The sequence below is a fragment of the Lepidothrix coronata genome, unplaced genomic scaffold (assembly GCF_001604755.1).
Source record: "Lepidothrix coronata isolate B3197 unplaced genomic scaffold, Lepidothrix_coronata-1.0 Scaffold233, whole genome shotgun sequence".
Taxonomy (NCBI): domain Eukaryota; kingdom Metazoa; phylum Chordata; class Aves; order Passeriformes; family Pipridae; genus Lepidothrix; species Lepidothrix coronata.
This window is the reverse complement of record NW_016690413.1, coordinates 924,655-951,276: the sequence shown is the minus strand read 5'-3', so window position 1 is coordinate 951,276 and position 26,622 is coordinate 924,655. Positions and strand designations below refer to the sequence as shown.

Here is a 26,622-nt window from a genome sequence, read left to right as displayed (position 1 = left end):
AGGGATTCGCCCCCTGTGGTTCCCATCCCAGTGGAGGCTCTGGCGTCTCAAACCAAATCCAAAGCTTTGGGGGAACGGGGAAACTCCCAGGATTTCACACCAGGTGTGGTTGGTTGGTTGGTTTGGTGTTTTCCTTCTCTTCCCAAAACCAACACCCCTGTTCAGGATAACTGGGAATGGCCACAAACGGTGCCTCTGCCTACGGTGGGAGGCTGGACTTGATGGTCCCAGATTCCAACCTAATTCTGGGATTCTGGGAGCGTTGGCCGCGTTCCAAGGAGCTCCTGAGCCCCGGGATCTGCCCTGTGGACACGGATTGGGTTTGGCAATCCCGGGATCTGTCCCCTTCCCGACAGATCCAGCGGCTGGGGAGCTCCATGGGACTTCCCTGAGCTCCAGGCTCTCTCCCGAGCACACTCCCAGCTCCGTGGCAGGAAGGCTCTCCCGCTCCCCCTCTTCCTGCTCCGTGCTGGGTTATCCCAGTGGGAACACGGTGCTCCCTGTCAAATCCCAGTTCGAGATTCCCAAGGGATGGGAACTGAACTGTGTCTTCTCCTCACCCTCATCTCCCCTAAACCTCACCGATCCCCTCCCCCTGAGCCTCATTCCCTGGGTTCCCTGGAAAGAATTCCACTCGCTGGGAAATCTGCAGGTTTTCGTGGTTTGGGCTGAAACTCCCCAAAAGGCCCATTTTCCCAGATTCTGGATGCCCACCTGGAAGGTCCTTCCCCCCCCCAGCACAGAGACCCCCCAGGAGCAGCCGGGGGGGCTGGTCCCGGCCTCCCCCATCCCTGGGGCTCCCTGACATTCCTCCCGGGATCTGTTCCCCCCCGGGGCCATTCCCTGTTCCAAGCAGAGCCCTGGGATGCAGGGAAGGGCCCCCCCCCTCCAGCCATTCCCAACAGGGATTTTTCCAGCTGTTTTGTTGTCGTTGTTTTTTTTTTTTTTTTTTTTTTTTTTTTTTTTTTGGTACTAATTTTCTACAAAATCTCTCCCACCCGGGCCCCCTCCTCGTTCCCTTCTCCAGAAACGAGAGCAAATTCCTGCTGATTGGAGCCTTAATTGGATGGGAGCGCTCGGAGCCGTGTCCAGCGCCGGGGCCCGGAGCTCCGGCCTCACATCCCGCTGGGAACACCACGACCCCCCCCCGCCTCCTCCTCCCAAATTCCAATATCCCCGTTAAAATCCTCCCCCCCCCTCCCTCCACCCCGGTTTATTCCGAATTCCGATTTGAATTCCGACCCCTCTCCACGTGCAGCCCGTGCCCGGGAACGGACACCCTTCCCTAAAAACCGCTCCCAGATTATTATTATTATTATCTCCGTGTAATTGGTTGTTCTGTGGTTTTGGGTTTTCGTTTTTCGGGAATTTAAGTTCTGTTTGAAGCCAACGTTTAGAGTTTACCCCCGGGCGCAGGTGCAGGTGCTGGAGCTCGGTCTCAGTGGCTGGAGCAGGAGGCCCTTCCGGAGGGATCCGGGGGCGCTGCCGGAGCTATAGGATGGTGCAGGGCTTTTTGTCCTTAAAGGGGTTCTCGGAAGCGGGAACTCCAACCAGCAGCGGGTCGTTCCGGGCATGTTGCTCACAGTAGTTCATGAGCTCGGAAGAGGCTTTCGAGACCTGGAATGTTGGGGGGAAAAGCAGGAGGTGAGCGGGGACATCCCCAGCTCCAGGGAGGGAGCTGACACCCGGCTTTTCCTCACGGGAAATCACAGAGATGGGCAGAGGTAAACAGGGGAACTGGACGTGGAAATGGGGTGTTTTTAAGGTCTGGCACAAATAAAGGGATGAGTGTGGGGAGATAACCCTGGCTGAGAGCGAGAGATTGAAAAGCAGGTGTTACTGCCCTCGTTTTTGAGGGATTTGGGATGAACAGGCAAGGGAAAGGCCTCTTTGAGTGCGGCCTCTGACGTTAAAAATGGAGCTGTGGAAACCCTTGGAAACTGCTCCTCCAGGCTCTGCTCGGTTGGGTTCAAAGCTGGTTTTTGGGAAGGGCTCCAAGGAGGGGGAGAGCCCACAGGGAGCTGCCAGAGGCTCTGGAGACCAACAGATCCCGTTTTTTGTCCAAATGACCTTCAGTCACTGGTGGGACGTGGGGCAAACACAGGACAGAGGTGGAACCAGAGCATGTCGGGAGGCCCAGACCTGCTGCAGAGCCCTGATTTTCCTCCTCCCTGGTGCCAGAGGGGCCAGATCATTCCCAAATCCACCCCTGGCTCATCCCTCCCTTCTCCTCCCCCCTCAGAGTGTCCCACTGAGGCTCTCAGGGGATGTGGAGGTTTCCAGGCCACTCCAGGATCTCCTCACAGGTCCCTCCGAGCTCAGGCCAAGCCGACCTCTCCCCTCTGGGATTGGGGGTAATTAGTGTCTTAAGGGATTAATTGCTTTAAGCACAGCCTTGACCTTGCCCCTGCAGCAAGTTCTGCTCTGGGATCCCAATGTCTGTGCTGAGGGTGTTTGGAATGTTCATTCCCGGGCAGAACTTTAATGCTGAGTTTTGCAAAACGCTCAGAGATTCCCCCCAAAAGCTCCTTGTCTCTGGATCTGCCTTCCCAGGAGACACCAAAGCACAGCAGGAGGGTCCCCACCCCGTGGGGTGGAAGCACAGATGGGAGGGGTTTGCCCAAAACTGCACAGAAAAGGGGTTTTATCCCACTTTTCCTCCTTGCTTTGAGCTTTTGGTTCCTGCTGAAACGTTTAAGGACAGCACAGAACTGCAAGTTCTGAAAAACTGCAAAAAAATCCTAAAAAAACTAAAAAGGGGAGATTCAGCTGAGACACGAGGAGGAAATTCCTCCCTGTGAGGGGGGTGAGGCACTGGAAAGGATTTCCCAGAGCTGCCCCATCCCTGGAAGGGTCCAAGGCCAGGCTGGATGGGACTTGGAGCAACCTGGGCTGGTTCTTTTTTAAACCATGAGGGTTTGTAGCTGTTTTTAGGGCCTTTCCAGGCTCCAGCCAGGCTTTTTAGGGAAGACAAGCTAAATTACAGGTCTTCCCCCAGCAGCCAGTGCTGACTCTCCCGAGGGGAACGAGGGTGGCTCAGCTCCAGGATCCCAGACAGAGGGAGGAGGGGGGAGTGCACTTCCTGACCTCTGGAGCTGGGAGTGCTCCAAAGGCTTTGCTGGGAAAGAGCAACAGGGCTGAGACCCCTCCTAGGAGCTCCTCCAGCTCCTGCTTCCAGACCTGTCACAGAATCCTGGAATGGTTTGGGTTGGAAGCACCTCAAAGCCCATCCAGTCCCACCCCCTGCCCTGGGCAGGGACACCTCCCACTATCCCAGGCTGCTCCAACCTGGCCTTGGACACTCCCAGGGATGGGGCAGCCACAGCTTCCCTGGGCAACCCGTGCCAGGGCCTCCCTGCCCTCCCAGGGAGGAATTCCTTCTGTATATCCAACCTGAATTTCCCCTCTTCCCGTTTGAACCCATCACTCCTTGTCCTGTCACTGCAGTTCCTGACGGAGAGTCCCTCTGCAGCTTCCTCCGGATCCGGGAGGGAATGCTGGAACACTGGAATGCTGCAGCATCCCCACTGGAGACGTCACAGCCCTGCTGGGAGATCCCAAAGCAGCTGCCCAGGGTCCCTTCCCGCTCCCAGGCCCACCTTGATCCTCTCGATCCCGGCCTCGATGCGGAGCTGCTCCACCAGCTTCCGGGCCTGCGCTATGTTGTTAGTTGTTGACATTCTCTGCCATCGGCTCCGGGCCCCAGCACAGGAGAATCCTGCAAAAAAACAGGGGGGAAAACTGGGGTTGGCGCCGTGCACGGGGCTGCTGGGACACCGCCCACCACCCAGGAATCCTGGGAGGGTTGGGAAGGACCTCGAAGCCCCTCCAGTTCCAGGGACACCTCCCACCTCCACCTTGGGAAGGGTCGTGCGCCGCGTCCACCCCGACAGCCACGTGCAAAGGGCTTCCAGGAGCTCTGATGACACCAGTGGAACGTTTCCTGGTTTTGCTTCAAGTTCCCCTTTCCCTGAAGCAGCAAAAACTTTGCCGACGAGAGTGGAAAAATAAGAACCTTTTTCCACAGAAGCAAAGCTCTGCTGGAGCCCCACCCCGAGCTGGGCACCAGGGGGGGCTCCCGGGGTCCTGGGGACCCACCTGCAGCATCCCTGGGTGGGGTTTTGGTGTCCCTGTCACCTGGGGAGGGGCCACCTGCACATGGGGCCGTGTCCGTGGGGTGGTGTCCAACCTGCCCATGGGATCGTGTCCAATCTCTCCATGGGATCATGTCCAATCTGCCCATGGGATCATGTCCAACCTCTCCATGGGATTGTGTCCAACCTGCCCATGGGATCATGTCCAACCTCTCCATGGGATCATGTCCAACCTGCCCATGGGATCATGTCCAACCTGCCCGTGGGGTCGTGTCCGACCTGTCCGTGGGGTCGTGTCCCACGTTCCTGTGGGGCCGTGTCCCTGCATCCCCTGCTGCAGCTGGACACCCTGGCAGGAGCAGGTAGTGATTAAAACACCTCCCTCGAAATGCAGCAGCAGCATCTGCAGGAGTCTGTGCCCAGCCCCAAGCAATGCAGGCCTGTCACGGGGCCGGGCAGCCGCAGCCAGGGCCGGGCACTCCGGGGGCAGCTCCGGCCACGCCGGATCCCCTGGACAGGCACCATTCCCGGGTGGTTTCCTCTGTGACGTCCCAGGGGGGCTCTGCAGAGGTGTCAGCACAGCCCCCTCCTCGCCCTGCCCCAGACCACTCAGTGCCAGGGCAGAGGGTGCAGCTCCCACCTCCCGCCGCCCAGGAGACGGTGCCGGAGGAGGAAGGAGCCAAAGCAAACACGGAGCCGGATCCAGCGGCGCTCCCGGGGCCCTCCAGCCGCCCACCACAGCCCTGCAGTGCCTGCTTTAATTAGAGGCTCCTCCAAAGTCCTCCCCAGGCCCGGCAGCTTCAAAGCTGAGCCTTCCCGGGGGGAGCAGGGCGGGAGCTCCTGCCCCATCCCAAATCCTCGCAGGCTCGGGCTGTCTCGCCCGGGTTTAGACATTAAGGGAGTTTATTCCAGACCACAGGGGCACTCTCAGGGATTATCTGGCTTGGCAGCAGCGTCCAACACGCGCTGAGCTCCTCGATCCCTGAGCAGCGTTTGGAACACGGGGTGATGTGGGATAAACAGGCAGTGCTCCATCAGCATTCCCGATCCAGCACGGGATGATTCCCTGAACTAGCGGGGTTATTCGGAAATCTCCGCCCCTCCAGCCCTGGAAGGCGTTAGTCAGGGTGACACGGGGAGACACAGGGGTGGAACCAAGTCTGGTTCTGTGGAAAACAGGAGAAGGAAGCAGGCTGGTCCCTGGGGGAAGGATCCTCCTCTCCTGCTCCAGCCTGAAGTGCTCCAAAGCAGTGCAGGAGGGATTAGGAGCAGGAAAAGCTCCGTCTCAAAGTCAAGCTCTTTCTAAGTCCGTTCTATGAACTCAAGAGACCTTCCTGCTGCAAGCAGTTCCCCAAAACAATGTGCACCTGGGTAAGGAATTAGCAGCAGCTGGGGGGAAAAATAAATCCAAGCAATTCGTGTTTCCAAGTATTTCATGTTTGCAGCAGCGCAGGATCACCTGCCTGTACTTTCCCAGCTTCCTGTTTATGGAAGGAGGCTGATGAATCAGCCGAGGGAGAGTTACCTCAGGGGACTTCTGGGGGAAGCACAGCCTGTATCCCCGTCCCCATCCCTGTCCCTGCAGCATCCCGGGGAACCCAGCCTGGCTGGAGGAAGGCCAGCGTGGAGAGTCCCACTCCATGGCAGGAATTGCCAAATGAGTGTTTTTAAAGTCCTTGGCAAGGGGGCAGAAGTTTTGTTCCAACTGCTCTGCAGCTCCCCAGCACCCCAGTGGATCCCTGATCCCACAGCAGGACCTGCACTGGGCTCAGGGCACCCGGCCCTGCTCCGGGGCTGCTCCTGGTGGGATCTGCACGGTGGCTCCTGTTCCCAGGGTGAACAATTAACCAGGCAGTCACTGGCACCCGCAGGCCATCGATCCACAGACCCGGCGTGGCTCCCCAGGGCGTCCTCGGGAGGTGGCAAAAGCCAAAGCAAACTTTGGAGATGTCCCTGGGAGCGGGGCGGGACCGACCCGTGAGGTAAAGGAATTTGGAGAGCAGCACTGAGGGGTGTGTGATGTCAGCCAGGGGACACCGGGACCGTCCTGGGTCCGGATGCAGCTCCATAGACCCTTTGTCCACCTTGGAGAACTCGGCGGGCAATGGGATGGGGATGTGTTTGGATGTGTCTGCGGCTGGGCCTGGGCAGGAAGGACACCCGGGCCTCCTGCACACCCTCCTGCCTGCGCTGGCATCTGACTGTGGAGGAATAACCCACACAGCCAGAGCTCCCTCCTGCCAGAGGGGCAAAGCCCGCGGAGTTTGGCCGGGACTCACCTCCCGCTGCCGGCGCCGGGCCAGGGCTGAGCGTTCCCGTGACTCGGCAGAACGGCCCTGCTGAGTCACCAGCACACATCACTCAGCAAAAATAAACCCTCCTGCGCTTCTGCCAGAGCACCCTCTGCCTTCCCGGCTCAGTCAGCCCCCCCTTCTCCCCGGCAGCGCTCCTGGGCTGCCCAGAACGTTCCCGTTTTCGGGAACGGCTCTCGCTGCGTTCCCACCACGTCAGCTCGGTTCTCGCTCTGTCGGAGAGCGATTCCAGGAGGGATGAAGTCGCCAGATCTCGCAGCTCTCCGGGCTGTTATCCCTGTTCCTCTGGCAGCAGAGGGATCTGGCAGATCCCAGACCAGGGCTCGGGGCTGCAGCGAGACCTCCCACCTCTGGGGTGGGATGGTGGATGGAAAATGCTGCAGCACTAAAACCACTGAGATTTAACAGAAATTCAGAGAACACGAGAGCACGGGCAGTGATGGGTCGCCCAGGAGTGTTCCAAGGTCAAGGCCAACACAAACAGCCCTGAGGGAGGTTGTGAAACCCGGACAAGGATCTTGGAGTGCAGGTCAGGGGCACAGTTGGCTCGGGAATGAGGTAAACACAACCCGAGGGACGCTCTGGCTGCAGCACAAACACCCTGGGAACAATCCTGCCTGTTTTAGGAAAAGCACTGCAAGACAGAGTCTCAGGAGTAAAGTCAGGATACATCCTGAAACAATCAGGATTTGCTGTTTTAAACTGTTTTGCATATTATGGACTAAGGGCAGGTCAGGATGCTCATAACCATGTCCTGCACCAGCTCGGTTTGACTCCAGATCAGCCCCAAATCTCCTCTCCTGGGAGAGGGGATCACTCTCCACCACTAAACAAAAGCATTTCAAGGAACACACCGAGTCTCCTGTTCACATCATGTCCCTTCCCAGAGAAGGCTGCTCAGTGTTCCCGAGCAGGTGGGGCTGTGGGAACTCGGGGCTGTGCCGGGTCCGTCCTGCACAGCCCTGACGTCAGGGCAGCACCCACCGGGGTGGCCCCTCCGCCCTCACAGAGCCCCCCTTGTTCCCCAGAGAGCTCTCTCTGCAGCGGGCGGGCTGCCAGAGGCCTCCTTTGGGCTGTTCTCCCGAGGAGAGACAGCCCGAACCCGCGCAGCCCCTGAGTCAGCCGCGTGCCGCAGCAGCGGTGACAGCAGCGGTGACAGCGCCGTGACAGCAGCGGTGACACAGCGCGGGCTCTGACGGGCGGTGACTCAGCAGCGGCTCCGTGCAGGAGCAGCCGCCTCCTCCCGCCGAGCTCTCCGAGCATCCCTGACCTTCCCTTCCCTCCCCTCCGCTTCCCAGCCCCGCGCCCGCGGCGCTCCCGGGATGCAGGGCTGGGCGGGATGCAGGGCTGGGAGGGATGCAGGGCTCCCGGGATGCAGGACTCAGTGGGATGCAGGGCTCAGCGGGATGCAGGGCTCAGCAGGATGCAGGGCTCAGCGGGATGCAGGGCTCAGGGGGATGCAGGGCTCCCGGGATGCAGGGCTCAGCAGGATGCAGGGGTCCCAGGATGCAGGGCTCTCGGGATGCAGGGCTCAGCAGGATGCAGGGGTCCCAGGATGCAGGGCTCCCGGGATGCAGGGCTCAGCAGGATGCAGGGCTCCCGGGATGCAGGGCTCTCGGGATGCAGGGCTCAGTGGGATGCAGGGCTCAGCGGGATGCAGGGCTCAGCGGGATGCAGGGCTCCCGGGATGCAGGGCTCAGCGGGATGCAGGGCTCCCGGGATGCAGGGCTCAGCGGGATGCAGGACTCCCGGGATGCAGGGCTCAGCGGGATGCAGGACTCCCGGGATGCAGGGCTCGGTGGGATGCAGGGCTCGGTGGGATGCAGCGCTCCCGGGATGCAGGGCTCCCGGGATGCAGGGCGGGGTGCGGGAGCCCGGCCCTGCCCCCGGCCCGGCACCGAAACGGCGGCCCCGGATGCCGAAACTGGCCCCGGGCCGGCGGGCCTGCCCCGGCCTGCTCTGCCCGACAGCCGCTCATCCATCCCCGCCTGGCACCGGCCCCGTTCCCTTCCAGCCGCCGCTGCCACCTTCCCGCTCCGGCCCCGCGGCGGGAGCGGTGACGGCACGGCACAAACACGCGCTGATCCCTCCCGAGCCGGGATTCCTCCCATACTTCTCATAGCTGGGAGCCGCCACTCCTTGCAGGGCGAACAAACACCGAGCACCTGAGTAACTGCCCGAGTTACGCCGCTTTTGTCTTCCTTCCCCCCCCCCCCCGCTCAAAATGTGGGATCGGGGCTTGTGGATGTCCCCGTGGGAAGCGCCGGGAGAGCAGCCGCATCCTGGGATGAGGGAGCGGGATGCTCCTCGCTGGGAAGGGGTGTGGGGACATGGTCAGGGCAAGGCCATGCTCCAGGACCTCGGCCGTGATCAAACTGTGCTTTTGGCTCATTAAAGGGCAGCCCCACACCCGCAGCATCCCGAGCTGCACGACCCCAAACCGGAGCTGCAGGAAGCCAATCCCGCCTTGGTTGCAGCCCGAGGGTACCCGAGCCCCCCACACAGCCCCCCCTGCTCGGAGGGAGCAGCTCCTGCCCAGGTGGGAGCCTGGATCCCCTCCTGGAGCAGGGCCAGGCACCCGAGCGGAGCCACACGGAGCGATCCCGGAGCCGGGCTGGTGCCAGGAAAGAGAGGGGGGGACAAAGGGGGAGCCTGGGACTGGTATCCCAGTGTCAATCCCTGCTTTTAGGGATGACCTCATGCTTTTTTGGAACAGAGAGCGGCTGTTGGGGCCGTGGCATTTACTCCTTGTCTGGGCAGAACAAAGCTGGCTCCGTTTTCCTTTTACACTTCCTGAGCAGCAGCTCCACAGCTCAATGAGCCATTGAATTTTTCCCTGAGTGCAGCAATTTTTAATTCTCTTTTTTCTCTCCCCTCCTTTAAGACCCTCAGATTTCTGTGGCGTGGGACAATGCTCGGGAGAGGAGCTCGGCCCAGGAGCCATCCCAGGGTGGGAAAACTCCTCAGGAAGGGCTGGGCTCCGCTCTGCCTCCTGCTCAGGACGGGGGGTTATCCACATTTTGGTGCTGAAACCATCCAGCTGGGTTTTCCACACCTTCTCCTGCAGCTTGACCAGCACCAGGAGCTCTGGGATGCCAAAGTGTTTCACTTTGGGAATAAACGAGTTCCCAAAGTACCCGGGAGCTCCTCTAGGTTTGCAAACTGTCCCTCCCTGGGTAAATTACAAACCTCCTTACAACAGGTCGTAACTAGGCCACGTATTTTAAGACGTTCCATGTCCCTCCTGCAGCTCCAGCCTGGCACAGACAGACCCTTTGGAGCTCCTGCCTCCAGCCCAATTTTAATAAATTAGAAGCTTGAAATCCCATCATTACCAAGAGAAACCTTCTCCTCCTCCATTTCAGGTTCACCCTGAGAACAATCTGGTTTTGGGGGTTGATTTTTCCCCAGCTCCAACCCGTCAGGATGGCCCTTCCCAGGTGGAAACCACCCGAACCCCCAGCTCAGCTTCCCACTGTTCCTGGGTATCTGCACGGATGGAGGGGAGGGCACTCGTGTCAGGGGCAGCTCTGCCTCCAACGGGAGATCCAACAATTGCTGAAATATTGCATCTCTTGAACCGCCCCAGTTTCCAACCAGCCAAGGACTCTGGAAGGAGAGAGCATCCCTAGGGATGTGCAGCTCCATTTCCTTCCCATTACAGGCCACGACTACCTGGCTGGGAGAGAGTGGAATCCTGCAGGTCCCATCTGTGGAACGTTCTGGAGCCTTTGTTTCCAGGCAGTTCCCTCCAGGGAACTCACCCCTTGTTCCAGGGAAGCCTGGAGCCCTCCAGGGAACTCGCTCCCTGTTTTCTGAGCAGCCTGGAGCCCTCCAGGGAACTCGTTCCCTGTTTTCTGAGCAGCCTGGAGCCTCCAGGGAACTCACACTGCCGGATTAGCTCTGCCTGGAGTCTCCCTTCTCCCTGACTTCCCTGCCCAGGTGTGGTGCCAGCTGGGTGGGGATCTCTGGCAGCACTGCCAGGGCGATCACACCCCGCTCCGTGCCCTGAGTCACCGGAGCACATTCCAGCCTTATTTTTAGATCACGTATTAAAAATTTAAAAAAAAAAAAAAAAAAGCAGCCAAGTGCAAAGGTATTTATTTCCATGAGCAAAGGTATTTCCATGGGCTGCTCCCAGGGCTGGGACACCCCTGGCACCACGGCTGGGAATGCACAGCCACAGGCACTGGCAGGGTTCCTCGGCTCCTTTGGGAGCTGTGGATGTGCCCATGGAGCACAGAACTGGCTGCAGCAGCTCCCCAGGGGGACCTGGATACCCCTGGAAGGTCTGGAGCCACCCCTGGGCTCACCCATTCCTGTGCCCCCCAAAATCCTGCGTGGAAACCTGAACTACAGATGCACTGTTCTGTCCTGCAAGGGAATCCCCCAGCTTGGCTCCACTCTTCCAGCAGCAAATCCATGACAAAGCACACCAAACCCCAGCAATCCCACTAAAACCCTCGTGGCTTTGCTGTTAAACTGTTACTTCCACATGGAATCGTTTGGGAAGGGACAGATTTTGGGGTCCTGGAGGCCACACACTGGAATTGCCCAGTGCAATTCCAACTCAGGATTCAGGCCTGAAAAGGGAGAGGTTCCCACTTGAGGATTCCAAGGGGTAGATTGGGAACTAAAAACATGTCATTCCTGGCTGGACCACCGTGGAGTTTGTCCTGCTCTGGGAGGGCTCCACAGCAGCTCCACTTCCATGGGAGGGGACAAAGACTAAGCAGGAAGCTGGGCCGTGGCTCGGGAGGATTAAGTCGGAGAAGGAGATAAAAGAAAGGGAAGTTTAGGCTGAATATCATAAAAACTTCCTGAGAATTTCCCACTGCTCCCGAGATCTGAGCTGGGAAACACCACCAGCCTCGGTGCCCAGGGCGTTTGAAGCAGGGAGGGGAAGTTTCACCACGGCCCAGGGATTCATTCCCGTTTTAGGGAGCACACAGAGGCCCTTCCATGAGGTCCCAGGGATTCACCAGCCTCGTGTGCACGAGTTACTCCACAGTGAGCTCAGCAGATCCACTGGGACCTCCAGCCTGGCATCCACTCTGCTCCAGGGGCTGAGGGGGTGGAAAGGCTGGGAAGTGACTTTGGATTTTCTAAGCAAGAGGGAGAAGCCTCTGAGTGAGGCAGCCACGCTCCTCCTCCCCCAAACCCGACACACAGGGAGGACACGATGGTCCAGATGGAGCTGGATCTGCTCCCCAGAACAGGGACAGAGCGAGGCAGAGTGACTGCCAGCCCCCCAAAATCCCATCCTGTGGGCACAGGGCGTTGTGTCCGCAGCGTCCTCAGCTGGGTGTTTCCTTCCCTGCTGCCCAATCCCAAATTTTCCAGCTCAGTTTAACACAAACCTCCACTTTCCCCCTGGGAGACCCAATCCCGGGACAGGCTGGGAATGGTAAAAGCAGATGCCAAACTCTTTTATATGGGACAAGGAGAGAAAACAGAGCTGAGGGCACAGGTGAGCGGAGAGAGCAGCAGAGAATTCCCCCTTGGAGCTGCCCTAGTAAAGGAACAAGTCCCTGGCACAGCAGCCCCCCAAGTCACCGTGATGCCCAGATAAAATTCCACCCTTTAGAATCATCTTATCACAGGAATAAGCCTCTTTCCCCTTGCAAACAGCCCAAATCCTCCCGTGCCACCCAGGGATCAGGTGAATTCCCAGCCACCTCTCTGCCTGCAGCAGGAAGATTTAATTTTTATCACCCCCAGCTGATTTTGCCTCTCCCCAAAGCAGGACCACGTGTCCAGAAGGATGTTGAGTCACATGGAATTTAAGGAAGATTATGAGAAAACCCTAAAATAAGAACTCAGGGCAAACCCTGTGAGGAGCAGCCTTTAGGAGGGTCTTTGTGTGCCCGTTAGAGCCTCTGTTCACTCCCAGATCCCGGGATTTTGTGGGGTTCCAGCGAGGGGCTGAGTGTTTACAGAGCTCTGTGTGCTGGGGAGGGACAGGGCACCGAGCCTGGCTCCAGGTTTGCATTGTGGAAAGAGTGTTTGGTGGGAATTACATCAGAACCACAGGCCACAATCCGGGCATTGTGTGGCTGGCAGGGCTCCTGGAGGTGGGAAACTGGGAATTACTGGGGGGGGGACGGAGTTGGGAGGAACCTCCCCAGCACAACGTGCCCCTCAGCCACCTTTTGGGGATTTATGGAAAAATAAAGGTTTGTTCCTGGCGTTACTGCAGCCCTTACAGCTCTGTGCTTTCAGATCACACCTCAGAGCAGCTCTGAACGTCTCCAACTGCTAAACCCGACACCAGTTACCCCATTAACCACCACCAGTTACCCCATTAACCTGACACCAGTTACCCCATTAACCCACACCAGTTACCCCATTAACCCATACCAGTTACCCCATTAACCCATACCAGTTACCCCATTAACCAGCACCAGTTACCCCATTAATCCAGCACCAGCTACCCCATTAACCCATACCAGTTACCTCATTAACCAGCACCAGTTACGCCATTAACCTGACACCAGTTACCCCATTAGCCCACACCAGTTACCCCATTAACCCACCCCAGTGAGCCCTGTTTCCTTGGTTCTGCCCCTCTGCAGTGACACCTCCAGCCCAGTCCTGCTCCAGGTGAGGTCACCTGATGCTCAAGGACGAGCCATCCCACCCCCAGGGACTCATCCATCTGCTCCAGCGTCACTCCCTGACTTCCAGAACAGCATCCAAGGCTGATTTATTCCCTTCCAGGCTTTTGTCTGCGCTGGATCCGAGGAGCTGGGGGTGAATTCTCCCCCTTCATCCCACTTCCTGCAGTGTCAGAAATCAAAGGGATAAGCACCACGTGTGCCCTTGAAGGCTTTGGGAATTCATCCCACCGTGGGATTAATCATCTCTCCTCCCTGTGGAGGGGGATGATTTCCTGCACCGGATCCGGTTTCATCCCCGTGTCTGCACGAGGGGAGTGTTTGCAACCATCGGGCTTGGAAAACAACAACAGAAATGAAAAAAAAACACACCAGCTCGGGGTTATGGCAAAAATATTGACTTAGAAATGAAAGCCCTTCTGCTGAAGGCAGGCAGATAAGGAACCCTCCCTGCAGGGCTCCTCTCCCTCGGCTCCCGGTGCCGGGAAGCGGCTGACGCTGAGCAAACAAGGAAAGTGCTGACTGGCTCCGGGATGAGCCTCTGGAGCAGCCCAGAGCGTGGAGAAACCTCCGGGGAACGGGAGCCAAGAGCATTCCTGGCTCTCCCGGGTGACTTCAGAGGCTGGCACAGGGCTGGCTGCAGCTCACCTGAAGCAGCTCCAAAGAAAACACCCATCCCTGGATGGGCACTTCGGGCTCTTCACTCCCTGTGTTCAGAGAGACCTTGGGAGACCTCTGGTTCTCCAAACCAGAGCATTCCCAGCACCTGCTTCCCGCTGAGCCCGTTGGCCACCACGGTTGGCCAAGTCAAGCACCCAACCAGTCAAAAGAGAATTGCAAACTCCTGGAGCGCTAAATCCTCAGTCCAGGTGTCTCCCAGCGCAGACGACAACCCCTCAGAGGCCTTTAAATTGCATTTCTTAGCAGAATTTTTAGCACATTTCAACTAACAGGCTTGAGACATCAACTAACATCGAGTGGCACTCGCTCTACTCTGTCAAAAACGTGGAAAATCCGGTTTTCCAGGTTCCTGGATGAGACCTTCAGTGCGAGCTGCCCACGAGGAGCTTTTCCTTTGCTTGAAACCATAATTCTCACCCAGGAACAGCCCCATGGAAACCTCTTCCCTCAGTGCCTCTGCCCTGGGTCACACTGGCTTGGCCTCACCACCACAGGTTTTCTGCTGCTGGGTCTGCAAACGTTGCCTCACTCCAGCAGTGAAGAGTTCCCAAAGCTGGGGGTGAGGTCGCACCGCAAACGCTCTCCGGGGTGAGGTTGGGTGCAGCAAAAAAAAGAGCCTAAAATCCTGAATTCAGCCACAGTCAGCAAAGAAATTGGATGCAGCGAGAGCCTGCAAAGGCCTCTCCGTCCCTGTGAAACTCAGGTGTGGAATGTTCACCTGCTGCTTTCCCTACGGAGTCACCTGGGAGATGCCAAGCGGGCCGCAAACAGCGCCCGAGTGGAGCAACAGGGTTTCCAGGGCAGGAGACCGACAGCAAAGCTCTCTGCAGACATTCTGGTGCCACCCCTGACTCAAGGCCAGCGTGCCCCGAGAAACACAGCGCCCAGACAGGCTCTTGCTAAAGAAAGTTCAGTGTTGCAACACAGCTGGAACGAGGGATCGACTCCAGAGCCGCCGGCGACACGTCCAGACACGGAGCGCCGGCCTCGGGCAGGGAGAGAGAGGAGCAGCTCCCACCAACCCGGCCCCTGCCAGGCCTGCCGGGACCTGGGAGAGGAGCAGAGCCTGGTCCCGGCCCCGCTCCCACCCCAGGGGCTGGCAGGGAGCTCCTGAGGGCCGGGAGCAGGGAGGGGACAGCGGGCTGGGCTGAGGACACGCCGGGACTGTGCAGGGTTGGGTAACTGCCGGCACGCCGGGCTGGGCTGAGGGAACAGGGCCAAGGAGCTGCTGGGCTGGGGTGAGGGAACAGGTATGTCCTGGTGGAGGGCTCCCCTCCAGCACCAGCCCAGCGCTGAACAAAGCAGAGGCACCGAATCCCAGGACTGTGAGGTTGGGAAAGGCCTCCAGGATCACAGAGCCCCCCCTGTGCCCAAAGCCCACCTTGTCCCCCAGCCCAGAGCACTGAGGGCCAACTCCAGTCCTTCCTCAGACACCTCCAGGGGTGGGGACTGAGCACCCTTTCCATGGAGAAATTCCTCCTGAAACATCCCAGCCCAATGCCACAGCTGGACACAGCACCACAGACACTCCAAGGCTGGAGCTGCTCGTGTCTGGGGACGGGATGCACTAAATACAGGTGGTTTTTTGCCAACACAAACCCCAAATCCTCTGATCCCACCCACTAATTAGTTCCAGACTCCTCATCCCTGAAAGTGTCCAAGGCCAGGTTGGAGCACCCTGGGCTGGTGGAAGGTGTCCCTGCCCACGGCAGGGGATGGTACTGGATGGGCTTTAAGGTCCTTCCAACCCAAACCAAACCATCCCAGGATTCCATAATTCACACCCCACTTCTAACTAAGCCTCAGAAACCCAAAGGAACCTCACCTGCACCAGGAGAGTTCAGACCTGGTGGGAAGCAAACCCTCAAAATCTGAACTGCCCCTCTCAGGACCAACGAGCAGCTCGAGGCCCCTGGGCTGGGCTGGGGGACACTCTGAGCTGAGCTGCTCCAGGATGCCCATTCCCTGCTGGAGGGACCTGTTTGCACTCGGGAACCAGCTCATTCCCATTCCACTGGACATGTGAGTGACCTTTTGCAGCAGAGCCATCACATGAGTGTCAGAGCTGCTGTTTTCCTCCTCCACCCATCAGCACAGTCCTGTGACTTTCCCTCCTCGGCTTGTTTTCGTCCCTGCCGGAGCTACAGAGGGGAAAAAACGATGCTGGGGAGAAAGTCACAACAGGTCAGCAGGGCTGGGCCCCCCTCCTTCCCCCCCTCCCGAAATCATCCACGGCAGCAGAAAGAGGCTCCATCCCGAGCGGGGATGAGGCCACGTTTGCTCAGCCCGATGACTCCGCTGCACTTGTTCCAACCCCCTCGGAGCAAAGGCCGCTCTCCCCACGTGCCCGCGGCCGTTTTCCTGCGAAATCCGGCTCTTTTGGGAACTCCGATGACCGAAACATCATGTGAGGGTTTGCAACGGGGAGCGACTCCCACGCCGGGGCTGGAATCTGCCGGGCGGCCGCGGGAGGAAGCACAAGGTCGTTCCCTTTTGTGCCTCCTTCCAGGAAGAGGAGTCACGCTGGGCTGGCACCGCTCCAGCGCTGAGCTCAGGCCCCGGCCCGGCCACGGGAGGCTAAAAAAGGAGCTCCCACACTGAGGGAAAGGGCTGGAGCAGGAGGCACGTGAGGGACCTGCCTGCAGGCCACGGGCGGCCTTGGGCTCGCTGGGATTTGTGTTCAGGAAATGATCCACTACAGGTTGGAAAAAAACGGAGATATGGGAACAGCCAAACTCCCCTGGGGAAGAGAAGCTTCAGGGTGAGCTGACTGTGGCCTCCCAGTGCCTGAAGGGAGCCCATGGGAAAGATGGAGAGAGACTCCCTACGAGGGCCTGGAGTGCCAGGACAAGGGGGAATGGATTCCAACTGCCAGAGGGCAGGGATAGGTGGGATATTGGGAAGGAATCCTTCCCTGGGAGGGTGGGCAGGCCCTGGCACAGGTTGCCCAGAGCAGCTGTGGCTGCCCCATCCCTGGGAGTGTCCAAGGCCAGGCTGGAGCAGTCTGGGATAGGGAAGGTGTGCCCGTGGCAGGGAGTGGGACTGGGTGGGCTTTAAGGTCCTTTCCAACCCAAACCATTTTGATTCCATGATTCCCTGAATGATTCCCTATCCCACAGGTGCCATCCTCCTCTGCTTCCCCTGCACACACCTGAGCACCCCTGGCACCCACTGCCCTGCACCTCCAAGACAACCCTGCACCCAGATTCCCTCTCAGTTTAGGCAGCAAGGGCTCCTAAGGCCTCCCCATGCAAAACTGGACCAAATGAGCCCAAATAACCGGCGAGAGACTCCCTGGAACGGCGAGTAGCAGATCTCCCACCCTCAGTCACAGCTCCTCCCTCGTGGGAGTGATGCCTGACAGCGATGGCAGTTGGGAAAAAGGAGCAATCCAGCCCAGTCTTCCCATTTAAATCAAGAACAAAATAGTTCAGGTTTAGTTAAAACCAGCACAAGGCACTTTCTGCTCCAGGGCAGGGCTGGGTCCAGCTGGGATGAACCGGGACAGGGGCTCACCCGTGTGTCCACACACCCTCAGCACACCCGGGCAGCCCAGGGCCAAAAATCACACCCATATATTTCAAAAGGACACCTTTATAAGGTTCAGCTTTAAATTCCCAAACCAGAGTTTGTATCCAGAGGAAAAACTGGAAAACCATCCCCTCTCCAGAGGCAGGTGAACCCCAACTGGAACAAATGACAGGCCCCTGCCCAGGAACCCAGTTTACTGCACCCAGCAGCCAGGGACAGGCAGCAGGAAACTCATATCCCACGATAAGCTCACTAACACAGGGATTAGTGGAATTTTACCAGTTTTTGTAGCAATCTGCACAAATACACCCCCCTTGCTGGCACTGCCTGTCCAACATCACGTTGCTCGTTGGCAGCAGCTCCAGGGGAACTCTGGGGCTGACCCAGGGGTGTTTACATGGCTTGGCTTTGAACTCCCAGCTGCAAATGGCAATTTGCATCCCTGCTATTTAGTCCTAATTGGACAGAAAAATGGACAAACAATATCTCTGCTCTGCCTGAAAAAGCTGTGCCACCTGCCCGGCCGTGCTGAACCCAAACCTGGAAAAAACCTGGATAAAGATCAAGGAAGGGACTCACCTGGGCTGTGCATACCTGGTGCTGTGATCCATAAAGCACAGCTGGTAATCCCTGGCTAATTAACATCTTCATTCAGCAGCTGAAATTAGGAGGAACTCATTGCCAGGGCATTGAGAAGGTACAGGTGACACACACAGGCCCTGTCACACACTGTCCCCTACAGCTCAGCCTATTTCCCCTCCTCCTTGCCCCTTCCAGTGACTTTTAGTCCAGCATTTTTTGCTCAGGAACCATTAATTTCGCAAGTATATATTTTTACCTTAAATCCCACTGTATTAAAGTTAAGAGCAATACACCAGACCTGCTTAAAACCCTCTGGATTTAAGCCCTGAATTTAAAACTCCGGGTACACATTCAGCTCTGGGCTTGTCAAGACAAAGAAAGATACAAACCCAACCACCAAAACTCAGGTTTGATTTGTCCAAAATTTAATTACAAGTGCACTGAAGGCAGGGATGGCTCAGTCTCTGCTCGAGCCTCCAGAGAACTATTGTCAAGCTCTGAAAGAAAGGGGTGAAATAAAACAAAAATATTTGTAAGGCGCAATGGGATTTTTTTTTTCTCTTTTTCCACCACCACCACCGGAGAATGTTTTGCAGGCACTTGGCCAGGACCACTTCAAAGAGCCACGAGGCGTGTGGGGTTCTGCACAGCTTTGAACTTTAATATTAAACACACACACACACACACACAGTCACAGGAGCTGGGCCTGGCGAGGCAGCGGGGACGGGGCTTTGATGCAGGGAAATACGTCAGTGGCTGCACCCCTGGGGGGCTGGGGAACCCCCCACAGCACCCCCAGCACGGCCAGGACCCCTCAGTGGGCTGGGGAACCCCCCACAGCACCCCCAGCACGGCCAGGACCCCTCAGTGGGCTGGGGAACCCCCCCCAGCACCCCCAGCATGGCCAGGACCCCTCAGTGGGCTGGGGAACCCCCCACAGCACCCCCAGGACCCTCAGTGGGCTGGAGAACCCCCCCCAGCACCCCCAGGACCCCTCAGTGGGCTGGGGAACCCCCCACAGCATCATCCCAACACCAGCACCCCTCCATGGGCTGGGGAACCCCCCCCAGCACCCCCTGACCCAGCCAGGGCCCCTCAGTGGGCTTGGAGTCTTGCAGACTAAAAATAAAGGGAAGAAGGGCAGGATTTAGCATCTTGTGGAAAATGCCAATTTGGGATTGCCGAGGTGGCCAAAAGCTGCCGAGATATTGCTAAAAAAAGGCCTGGAGCAGGAGGAGGAGGAGGAGGAGGAGTGCAGTCCTTGGCATCGTGCATCTCCTCCTCCTGCTCCTGCTCCTCCCACAGCTCCCTGGCTGTGAGTCGTGTTGCCACCTCCTCGAGCCCCGAGGACCCAGGACCCCCGTCCCAGCTCTCCTCCCCACCACAGCAACATCATTTTGGTGTGAAAGGGGCAGGAAAAACGTCCCCCGTGAAGAAACCATTAAAGAAAAGCCACGGTGACCTGAGCACGACGTGCAGGGGACGGGGAGGCCGAGCTGTGTCCGAGGGGGCAGCCCATGGTCACGGCACCTCCAGCACCTCCAGCTCCAAAGCTCTGGTCCCTCACGCCCCAAGAGCCGGCTCTAAATCCCATTTCTCCCCCAAATCCCCCCCCAGGCGAGCCCGTGAGCGCACACGTGTGAGCACACAGGGCCCTGCAGGCAAACAGCTCCCGCTGAATCAGCCCCGGGGTGGGACACAAATCCCATCTTCCCAAATGTCAGAGTGGGAGTCTGAGCTCGGCAGTGCCAGCTCCAGCACCCAGGGCGGTAACGTGCCTCGAGGAATTAAGTAAGGACAGTCCCAAATTTAGGGACTGGCTGGATGTGAAGCGCCTCAAATGAGGTTTGTCAGAGATAAAGGTTTGTCTGGGGCTGGCGCTGCATCAGCTGCAGGCAGATGGCAGGAGCAGGCAGAGCCCTCCCTCCCCGGCTCTGCTGCCATGTGAGGAGCCTCTGCAAACGACTCTGCTTAATAAGTTTCCCAGGGGTTGTTTAAGGCAGGATCGGCGCTCCATTAATTCCCATTCCAGGGGAGCTGACAGCCCCGGGAACGGACACCCCGGGACACAGAACCCAGGGCACGTCTCCCCCGTGGGTTTGGGTTGTTATTTGATAACCTGTCAGCCCGTCGCTGACACTCGGGACAGGACAGGAGGTTCCTGCAAGGCTCCTGTTCCCACTCCATCAGCTCCAGCCCTCACGGCTCCTCCAAGTCCCTGGAAGTGTTCCAGGCCAGGCTGGACGGGGCTTGGAGCAACCTGGCCCAGTGGAAGGTGTCCCTGCCCGTGGGACAAGAAGGGCTTTAGGGTCCTTCCAAGGCAAACCAGGCCGGGACTCCGTGAGCTCGGAGGATCCCGGTAAACAACCCCCGAAAAGCCACTCGGAGCCAAGGCTGGAGACTCGTCACGTCGAGTACCTCGGAGCCCAGAGAACATCACGCCACCTCCCCGCTCCCACCGGGATCACGTTAACATTTGGCTGCCAACCCAAAATCGTTGGCAGCAAGGAGAGGACAAAACACCTCCCGGGCTCCCGGAGCGGGCCCGGCGGTGACACTCGGCTGGAACTGTGAGCAGAGACCTGCGGGGCTTTACGGGGCAGAGCCAGAGGCTTCCAGGGAATACTCCCCTGGAGTGAACAAACGCAGGCCAGCAGATGTGTGGAAGTGGAGGGGAAGCACTTCTGAAGGCCACACAGGATAACAGAATCCCGGGATCACTGGGGTTGGAAAGGCCCTCCGAGATCATCGGGGCCGACCTCTGACCAGTCCCCACCTTGTCACCCAGAGCAGAGCACAGACAAAACACCACGAGAAAAAAAAAAAACAACACTGTTTGCAGAAAGGGGAAGAGATTGGGGATGGTTTCATGTGCCTCGAACCCTTCCTGGCCTTGAACCCTCTGGCCAGACTCTGCACTCCCCAGGGAGGGCCTGCAGAGCTGATCAAAGCACAGAGGTTTATTCCCCCTTTAATTTCTGTTCAAGCCACAAATGCTCACAAATATTTATCTGCACAAGTCACAGCTCTGATCCCATCGAGCTTTTAAGTTTAGTGATCAAAGCTGTCCAGTTTCTTGAAGACTCTATTTCAGTTTCAGTTCGTGGCCTCTTCTAAGGAATAATTTTTTTTTAAAAAAAGCATTTTTCATCGGGGAAATTAAGAGAAAATGGGCATGTTCTGGTGCAAATGAAAAGGAACATCAAAGGGAAATCAGGCAGCTTAATTTCACACTATTCCTAAAAAGGATGGCTGGAGGCAATTCCCTTTCAACAACTGCTGGAATTAGGGCTCCACTTTCCCAGAAAGGCTTTGGAAGTGCCGCCTCATCTGCCTCCCACCCACCCAGAGACCCCTGGCTGCACATCAGAGCTGGGGCCTGTGTGGACCCTCCTCCACCTGCCCCAAATCTCTTCAAAAGCCACCTCAGAATCCACAAGTGAGTCCCAGGATGGTTTGGGCAGGAAGGACCTCAAAGGCCATCCAGTCCCACCCCCTGCCCTGGGCAGGGACACCTTCCCTATCCCAGGCCTTGGACACTCCCAGGGATGGGGCAGCCACAGCTTCTCTGGGCACCCTGTGCCAGGGCCTGCCCACCCTCCCAGTGTCCCACCTGCACTCCCAGCCCCTGGTGGCACAGGGAAAACAGAGGCTGTGACAACTGGGGCTCGGAAGGTGGCCCTGGGAAAGGGCTGTGTCCTGTTTTCCCTGCCCCTCCATCCACAGCTGGAATCACACGGCTCCCGGGGTCCCACAGCGAGTCCTGTCTGGGACAAGGCCATCCCCACAATCTCACCTGACAAACAAACAACTTTAAACCCCAGTAAACACTTCCCAGCTATTCTTAACCCGAGGGGATCGTGTGACTGAGCTCCCCCACCAGCCAGCCCTGGCTGTTCCCACGTGTCCCTCTGCCTGGGACAGGCTGCTCTGGGCTCCCGAGGCTCTGCTGGCACAGGGGGTGTTAAAATCCCTGCTGAGAGCAGCATGTGCAGGATCTGTGCAGCACCAGCCCTCCCCCAGGGCCGCAGGGATGGCCCCTGTGCAGCCCCAGAGCTGCTCCTCACACGGAGTTTTCCCAGAGATGTTTGTTTTCCCTCCTCTGCTCCCAAACGAGCCTGAATTAGATTTCTCCCGGGGGGCAAAAGGCCAAACCCCCCCGTGATGGGACAGTGGCCGGTCCCCCCTCGCCTGCTGCTCCCGGGAGTTGTTTGTCTCCACTCTCCATTTGTCATCCTCGCTCCCAGAGCTCATGACTCAGCCCCTGCTCCGCAGATGCCGCTGATAAAAAGCAGCTCCAGTCGGGAATATCAGCGGCCCTTTGCAGAACAAAGAGGAGCTCCAAAAATAACCCCCCCTGCGCTGGCTCCCGGGGGACTGTGCCAGGAGGGCCTGGGGAGCGTCACTGCCTTCCCAGAGGGATAAACACCCGTCTCTTTGGGATGCCCCTCCTGTGGGAGCAGCACACGCCTGGCAAAGGGCAGCACCCGGGTTGTACCCCCATCCCAGGGGGTTTGCTGCGGTCCTGGCACAAAAAATCCCACAGAGGGGGGGAAAAGGACGTGGAATCGTGGAATCCTTTAGGTTGGAACTCTTGAGACCAGAGCCCAGCTGTTCCCCCAGCACTGCCAAGGCCACCCATGTCCCCGAGTGCCACATCCAGACAGCTTTTAAAGCCCTGCAGGGATGGGGACTCCACTCCAGCCTGTGCCAGTGCTGGACAGCCCTTTCCAGGAAGGAATTTTCCCTAATATCCAACCTCACTATCACTTATTTTCCCCCACCAACCTCACAGGGGCTGGATTTTTGCCACGTATCATTTTCCAGAGCAGCACAAGCGAAGGAATTAACGTTCACATGGACCAGCCACAGCAGAGAGCTCAGTCTTGGCCAGCTGGAACCTTGATCCCAGGGACCAGCAGCTTTCCCTGGAACAGGGATCCGACCAGCTTCAATAAAACAGCACCAACTGGGGGTGCCCTCAGCTCTGGCTGGGGATCAGTTTACCCCAGCAGCATTAAAGCAGATAAAAGAAGCCCTTCAGTGCATGTAAATAACCCTGCAAATTAAATCTGGGCGTGATTAAAAAGCTCCAGTGCTGATAAACCTCGGCGGCTCCAGGCAGGTCTCGCTGCTCCTCTCAGGCACATCTGGAGAACCAGCCTATTAATCCACACAAAGGAAAGAAAAAACCAACCCAGAAAAGCCACAGTGACCCAGTTCAGGGTGTTCAGCTCTGCTCCTGCAGCGCAGCCTGTCCTGACCAGAGGCACAGCACGAGGAGCTGCTCCTGCCTCAGCCCCCCCTGCCTGGGCCCAGTTGTTCCCTGGAACACTCCAACTGGTTCTGCACAATCCCACAATTACAACAGCCACAGGTGAGGGATGAAGAGCTGCTCTGCTCACCAGACTCGGTGGTTTTATAAATCTTCCAGGTTCGGATTGATTTACATTTAATGTGTTTCAAAGCCACGGAGTTAAATGAAGAAATGGGGGAGTTTCCACCGAAACCGGTCAGGCTCCAAGCACAGGCTCTGTCCACACAACCTCTGCAGCCCTGAGGCTGCCTCAGCCCAAAGATCCATAGGGAAGAGCTGCTGATCCTGGCCAGCAGCCAGCAGGAGAGGCAGGAATATGTTCCAGCCAGCCCAGGTGGCCACAGCTACTGGTCTGAGCATTCCTAAAGCCCCGGGATTGAAAATGGTTTGAGGCTCTTCCCTGATGGGCTCTGGATCCTTCCAACACAGGAAACCAGGGATACAGCCCTCAACAGCTGGAAAACACACCTGGAATACGGACCTGCACGGGAGGTCTGAGCCTGCTGGACAGGCCAATACAAATGAGAAAGTGCTGGAAGCAGGAAAAGCAGGAATTGCAGATCTTCCCTTGCCCACCTGCCCTCCCAGCTACGCCCCCTTCCTTCTGCCCCCTCTGCTGCTCTTCTCCTGCCTGGGCAGGAGGAGAGAGGGAAGATCAACCCTAAAGGAGCTTCCCTAATCAGCCAGGACTCCCCAGCAGAGCTGCCGGGTCTGACAGACAAACGTCTCTGAACACACAGTGCTGCCAGGGCAAAGGGGACGCTGTCTGTGGGAAAGGGGGATGGCAGGCACGTCCTTCACACCCACGGCAGCCTTGGCTCTGGGCAGCCCCCATGGGAACCTCTGGAACACCCTGTGGAACACACACCATGTCCTGGACACGGCATTAAAAGCTTCTCTTTTAGCCACAACAGGATTAAATGGCATTAAGGTTTGGGTGCCTTGGAATGGTGGCTCTTCAAACCCAACTGTGCTCCCCAGACCGGGCTGGTGGGGCCTGGGAACTCCCCCTGAAGTCGTCCTGACCCAGTGAGGCCTTTCCCAGAGGAGCTGCTCCAATGGCTGGAGACCTGTCCTGGTGCAGCCAGCTGGGAATGCAGCGGGAAAACTGAGGCCAATTCCCAACAGTTTGGGAAAACAAAGAGGTGGCAACTCATTTAAGGAGCAAACAGCAAGATCCAAGACAGACAGAGCAAAGGGAGCATCGGCTCTGGGGGCTGTGGGAAGAGATTCCATGAGAAAAGTGAACCCTCCCACTGCAGTTCCAGTGTTTCTGTCACGTCCAGGTCGAGTATTTCACGTCACTCCCAGCGATGACAGGGCAGATTTTGGGTGCTGATTGCACCCTCACTCCCCCAACACCCACGGTGGATGAGGGCAGCCAGCCCCTGAACCCCTGCAGCAGCTCTCCCCTCTCCTTCTCCCACGAGTCAGCCAAATCCCAGCCCCTGGATCATCCTGCCAGCTCTGGGAAGGTGGGAGGAGCAGGTGCAGGATGCACTCGGTGCTCCCAGTGCACCCCCTCCATCCCTTTTGTTTTGCAGTTTTGCTGCAAAAGGATGTTTTGGGGGTGACTCGTGACAGAACGTCACCCAGGAGCTGTTTGGTGTCTTTGCTACAAAGCAAATCTGTTCTCTGAACCCAAATATCCAACAAAGCAAACCTTTACTCTCAACCTTTGAGGCAAAGGTGTTTGTTTTAGAGCCTCATCATCTCCTCTCCTCTGCACTCAGGGAAAAATTCACCACCATGGGCTGCAGCTCATGGACATCTGACCCAATTTCAGTCGATTTTTAGCCAAATTTTAGTCTGACACAAACTCAACACCGACAGTGTCAAGAGGTAAAAGGAAAGGAGAAAACTGGGGGGAAAGAAACCCCACCAAGTTACAACCAAGCAGAGCATCTCCTGGTGCCTCTGAGGGCACTGAAACCTGGACGAGGGCGCTGCAGGGAGAACCAGGACGTTGGGCAGGACCTTTTTTGCCATATTAAACTGGGATTACCTTCTCTGCCCCAGGGAAGTCCCCCCAGGCAGCCCCAGCTCGGCCTCTCCCTCGCTGGGTGCTGACAGAGGCTGATCCAGCCCAGGGGCTTTCGCAGATGCTGCAGAAATGAAATTCTCAGAAGGAGGAAAAGCTGGTTGGTGAGTCGGGGTGCAGGGGAAGTGAAGGGAAGGGACATCAAAGGGTGGCCATCACCCACAAATTACACACTGTGGGGACAACAACCCCGGTGTCAGCCAGGGATGAGAGGGACCTCCCGGAAAACCCGGAGTCATTCCCTGTTTGGGCTCAAATTAAACCTGGAGAAACAAGTCCTGCCCTGCTCCAAGCGCAGCTCAACTCTGAGCTGTGGCTGCTGAATTTAAAGGTGATGGTTGGTGGTGGGTTTTTTTGTTAAATATGAGCACAGATTCACCTGTCAGCTTGGCAGAAGGTGGCAGGACAGCCTGGTTTAGGAGAGCCTGGTTTTGCCCAGCCCTTTTTCCAGGATTGAGGCACTCTCAGCACACCTCCAGTGCCTCGGAACAGTCACCCTGCAGAGCCACAGGCTGCAGTTAAAAAAATCAGTGGGTCCCGAGCAAGTCACTCTCCCCCTGTCTCAGAGCTCAGAGGAGAAGCTCAAGGACAAAGCACAGACCTGAAGAATTCCTGCACCAACCTCTGCCACAGCTTCCCTGCCCCTGACCTCGGGAAAACCGAGCTCCTGCTGCTGCTGCCAGGCCACTGGGAGTGTTAAGAGAGCCCCCAGACAGAAAACAGGGTTTGTCCCAGAGGAGCCAGGATTCCTGTGGCGCTGATAAAGCTGGGAATGTGCTTGCACAAGGCCCAGCAGCTCCCCAGGGAACCCTTGGCACAGGCTCACAATTCCTTCCTGGATCACCTGCTGCGAGGTCTCACCGTGCCGGGAACTTCAGACCCCCCAAAAACCCACCCCAGGCTTTGGGAGGTGCAGCCCTTGTGAGGAGGGAGCTGAGGAACAAAACCCCTGCTCCAGACAGCCCAGAGGTGGGAATTACCTCAGGGCTGGAATTACGTAAGGGTTGGAATTACCTAAAGGCTGGAATTACCTAAAGGCTGGAATTACCTAAAGGCTGGAATTACAGCTCATTCCACGTGTTTGCAGGCCGAGGAACCACTTCTGCTGAACCCAAGGTTTTACTAAAAATTAAGACTAACTTTCACTCCCCAGTTGCTCCAGCACAGCAGCCAGGACACAGAATCCCTCGGGATCGTGTCCCCCCATCCAAGGGCAGGACAAGCCCCCAGCCCCCCCCAGGGGACACAGAATCCCTCGGGATCGTGTCCCCCCATCCAAGGGCAGGACAAGCCCCCAGCCCCCCCCAGGGCCATGTCCCCTCCCAGGCAGCTCCTTCACCCAGGATAACCCAACCCTGGAGCGCACAATCCCCCAAAACCCCGGGATTTCTGCCCTCTGAGCTAAATCTGCTTTGTTTTTAACAGAACCCAGGCTCTTTGGGGACAG

General features: G+C 57.7%; 1 protein-coding gene across 3 annotated transcripts in view; it reads right to left on the bottom strand.

Annotated features, from left to right (window-relative positions):
- Window positions 1-934: 934 nt before the first annotated feature.
- GNG7 (G protein subunit gamma 7) overlaps window positions 935-26,622 on the bottom strand; it is a 39,849-nt gene continuing 14,161 nt past the window's right edge. For 2 of the 3 annotated variants that reach the window (XM_017834485.1, XM_017834484.1), the window contains 2 exons: window positions 3,600-3,718; window positions 935-1,617 (listed from right to left, as the gene is read on the bottom strand). In XM_017834485.1, the coding sequence (XP_017689974.1) occupies window positions 1,492-1,617; window positions 3,600-3,680 (207 nt within the window). In that variant the 5' untranslated portion in view covers window positions 3,681-3,718 and the 3' untranslated portion in view covers window positions 935-1,491. Of the gene's footprint in view, window positions 1,618-3,599; window positions 3,719-5,424; window positions 5,430-26,622 lie in introns of those variants that run through there. The other variant, XM_017834486.1, reaches the window with a different exon arrangement.